The 3,600-nt window shown below is 37.3% G+C and overlaps 1 protein-coding gene across 1 annotated transcript; it reads right to left on the bottom strand.

Annotated features, from left to right (window-relative positions):
• Positions 1–365: 365 nt before the first annotated feature.
• LOC129109636 (hepcidin-like) lies at positions 366–1,205 on the bottom strand. The gene is made up of 3 exons (XM_054621743.1): positions 1,003–1,205; positions 821–898; positions 366–647 (listed from the first exon to the last, which is right to left on the bottom strand). The coding sequence occupies exons 1-3, from the start codon at positions 1,087–1,089 to the stop codon at positions 552–554; spliced, it is 261 nt and encodes an 86-aa protein (XP_054477718.1). The 5' UTR covers positions 1,090–1,205; the 3' UTR covers positions 366–551.
• Between the last annotated feature and the right edge of the window lie 2,395 nt (positions 1,206–3,600).

Genomic DNA, 3,600 nt, shown 5'->3' with positions numbered 1-3,600 from the left:
TATTTGTACTTCATGTGTGGTATTTATGTGTCATCAACCCGATATTACAGCTGCTAAATAAAACACAGTGTTTTGACTAGAGTGGTTGGATGGACGCTCTGCTGGAACAGATGTCAAAGTTTTAGTCTTTAACCCAACTGGTTAGCTGGTTTGTGCTTCATCTTAACAATTAAAGCTGCTGAGTTAGTTCCTACAGTTCAATGTAGCATTTTCTGACACAGTGTAATCTTTGTAAGTGATGCAAAAGATATGTTGGGAGTGTTTACTGGTTAAGCCAAATGAGGGACAGTTTAGGAAAGATATTTTAGAAGAAATAGAGAAGGTTTGTATTATTGGTAAAAGGATGATCTGTGACAATTAAAAGGTACTGATCATCCACTTTAATAGATTTTAAGAAAAATATTAGCATGATACAGATGCATGACTGAGAAAGAATTGTCATCCAGAGAAATCCTTACATTTTTTTATATAGCATGAATACAAATCAAAGTTTTACAAGTTCTTGAAAACAAATGACAAAATGTGTTAATCAGCACAGGTTCTGATTATGCTCAGAACCTGCAGCACAATCCACAGACCCCGGGTCTGCAGCAGCCGCAGCAAAACTTGCACTTAATGCCACGCTTCTCTCTGTTGTTGTACGGCATCTGTGTGAGAGATAAAAGACATGAGCAGTGTGTTCATCTCCAGCATCATCACTCACTGTGTTTATTCTCTCTCCTTCAGAGAGCATCAGGCCACTTTGTAGGGAAAACACATCCACTTCCTCTTAAATGAGCTCGTTGTGTTCGGCCACATTCATTCAGTCAAGTGAACATACCTGCCATGAGTCCACTGATGTCTCCTCATGTTCAGCCACTGGGTTGTCAATGCTCATTGGCTCCTCCAGCTCCTGCACCTGTTGGTGAATCGTGCACATTTACAATAGGGGCCACATTTTAGGACCTGGACAAACATTTATAGATAATAAGTGAATTAAATGAGTACAAGTCAAGTTCTTACCACAGTGACTGGGACAGCAGAGCTCTGCTGAATACAAATAAAGGTGAGCACGATGGCTACTGCAACAGCAACACTGAAAGTCTTCATCTTAGCACGGTCAGACTGGTTTAAGGTTTCAAATCAAGTAGATTTCTTCAGATCTTTTGGTGACTCTTGTCAGCTCTTCTGAGTTCTGTTGTCTGATGGCTGAATGTGTAAAATGTTCTGGTATTTATACTCACTTGGACCACTGTTGCCTCATCACTATCAGCACTTGCCACACTCCCTTCCCAGCATCCCTACATGATCCTGCAAATGGGAAATTCCTGAAGACTGGGAAATTATCTATGTTTGTTTGTCTGCCACAGTTTTTGTCCAACGTTAAATCAACCATTACTTTTGTGTCTTACCTTTTGTCTAATTTGCTTATAAGTACAGCTCAAACATACTGCATACTTATTCATTATTGATAAAAACAAAATGCTACAAAGTGCATGGAAAGAAACTTGACAAAGAATATATCATGATGTATGAAGCGTGTGACTTCCACTCCACTGAAGAGACAGAAGAAAAACACACAGACCTGTTTGGAGGAATGCTGTTCCTTCTTTCTTTTGCAATTGTTTAATGGCACCTGACAATGACCCAAACTTTGAATTAAACCTAGGTTAAACATTTAAATGCTATCACAGTTGAATTAAAATGTATCATCATTTAAACCCCTTAGGATTACTTGACCTGTCAGTATGAAAACAAAAAAAATGCTAGATGACGAATATCCATAAAACTATAATGGTGGACATGGAATAAAAAAATAAAAAAACAGTTGACAATGATACACTATGAATTGTTTGCATTAATAAAACCAATGGCCATTTAAATCCTTAGTATAACTCAAGTCTTTCAAAATACCGTCTGTTGTGCAAAAAGCAATATTCCAGTCTTCACTCACTTTGATTTACTGAAAACCCTGCTGGCCTGTGTGCTTTTTTGTGGCACGTGACCACAACATCAGTATCAACAAACAGAACCATGAATGGCTCTACATCTGTTTCTTTTATATGAAGAGGAAGCATCCCTTTGTCTTTTAACAATAAAACACATTTCTACAATTTTAGTAACTACTATCAGTGTCCTGGAGTTGTTGGTCTGGTCGCTTATTTGTTTTAGGGAAGTTTTTCTCAAATCAGTCAAAGCAGCTGAAGTTAAAAACCAAGCTTGCTTCCACATGAAGATAAAGAAATGTAAGTCTACATTATGTGCCACAAGATAATATCAACAGTGACTGTATATTTCATTTTCTTAAAATGTAACCTGTGGAATTTGTGGAACTTTTATGATACATACATCTTTACATATTCTAAACGTTCTGTATTTGAGTTCATTTCCAAATGTCTCAGATTAAGTCAGATTTAGTTATCAACTCTCTGTTTAAATATCTAAGCCTATCTGTAAAGCCTTGTTACCCAATGAAAACTTCACTCTTCTCTTGTTTTAGTTCCAACAAACACGTCACTAAACTTTCTGTACTTCTTCATGTTAGCAGAAGGATTGACAGTTTAAGTCTTCAGTGGGCAAAATCCCCTTTTATTAAATTGAAAAAATGTGTCGTTTGAATGATGACCAGCCACCTTCTAAACACAGCCGCAATATTTTTTCATTGCTTTTAGAATGGACGCTAATGTATTGCCATCAATACTTAGACTGTTAAGTAATGTGAGGTTTGAAACAAAAGCTGTGTGTGATATTTGTGTTTGCTGATAGATGTGCATCAGCAGCCATCACACCACCATCTGCCTTTTTTCACAGCAGACATTTTGACTTGTCATGTAGGAAAAGGACATGAGTTACTAATAACATTAAAGGTGTTTCAGTTCTATTCAAGTATCCCAGTAAGTAATGACAGTGTGCCAGCATTCACAATACCAGGACCCGAAGCAGCTAAATGGAATTCAGCCATCATTCATGTTTTTGTCTCCACCTGTGTTTTTCCTACTGTGACATTTCAAAATGTCTTCTGTGAAAAAGCTGTATTTGCTTTTGTAATTAAAACACTTTAACACATGTTCATATAGTGACACTAAAGTTTATTGTGATAATACACTGCAGTATCAGATATTTAGCAAAATAAGTGGACGAGGCAGTCACATCACTGACGTCCATGCACATTAACTACAGCATGACCAAAAATCAGAATTTTACAACTATGGTTGTTGGAGCAGGACCTCCTCAGAACCTGCAGCACAATCCACAGACCCCGGGTCTGCAGCAGCCGCAGCAAAACTTGCACTTAATGCCACGCTTCTCTCTGTTGTTGTACGGCATCTGTGTGAGAAATAAAAGACATGAGCAGTGTGTTCATCTCCAGCATCATCACTCACTGTGTTTATTCTCTCTCCTTCAGAGAGCATCAGGCCACTTTGTAGGGAAAACACATGAAAATGATATCACATTTGAATAAAGTTTTCTCATCATTTGAACACTTCAGGTTTACATTACACGTCAGTATGAAAACAAAAAAAACAGCCAGGTCATGATAATACATGAATCAATAATGAGGGACATGAAATAGAAACTATTCTAAACTAAAATTAATGGTTGAAAATGTTAACTATGTAT

The sequence above is a fragment of the Anoplopoma fimbria genome, chromosome 20 (genome assembly GCF_027596085.1).
Source record: "Anoplopoma fimbria isolate UVic2021 breed Golden Eagle Sablefish chromosome 20, Afim_UVic_2022, whole genome shotgun sequence".
NCBI classification, from domain to species: domain Eukaryota; kingdom Metazoa; phylum Chordata; class Actinopteri; order Perciformes; family Anoplopomatidae; genus Anoplopoma; species Anoplopoma fimbria.
The sequence above is the reverse complement of the archived record's forward strand: the minus strand, read 5'-3'. Positions and strand labels throughout refer to the sequence as shown.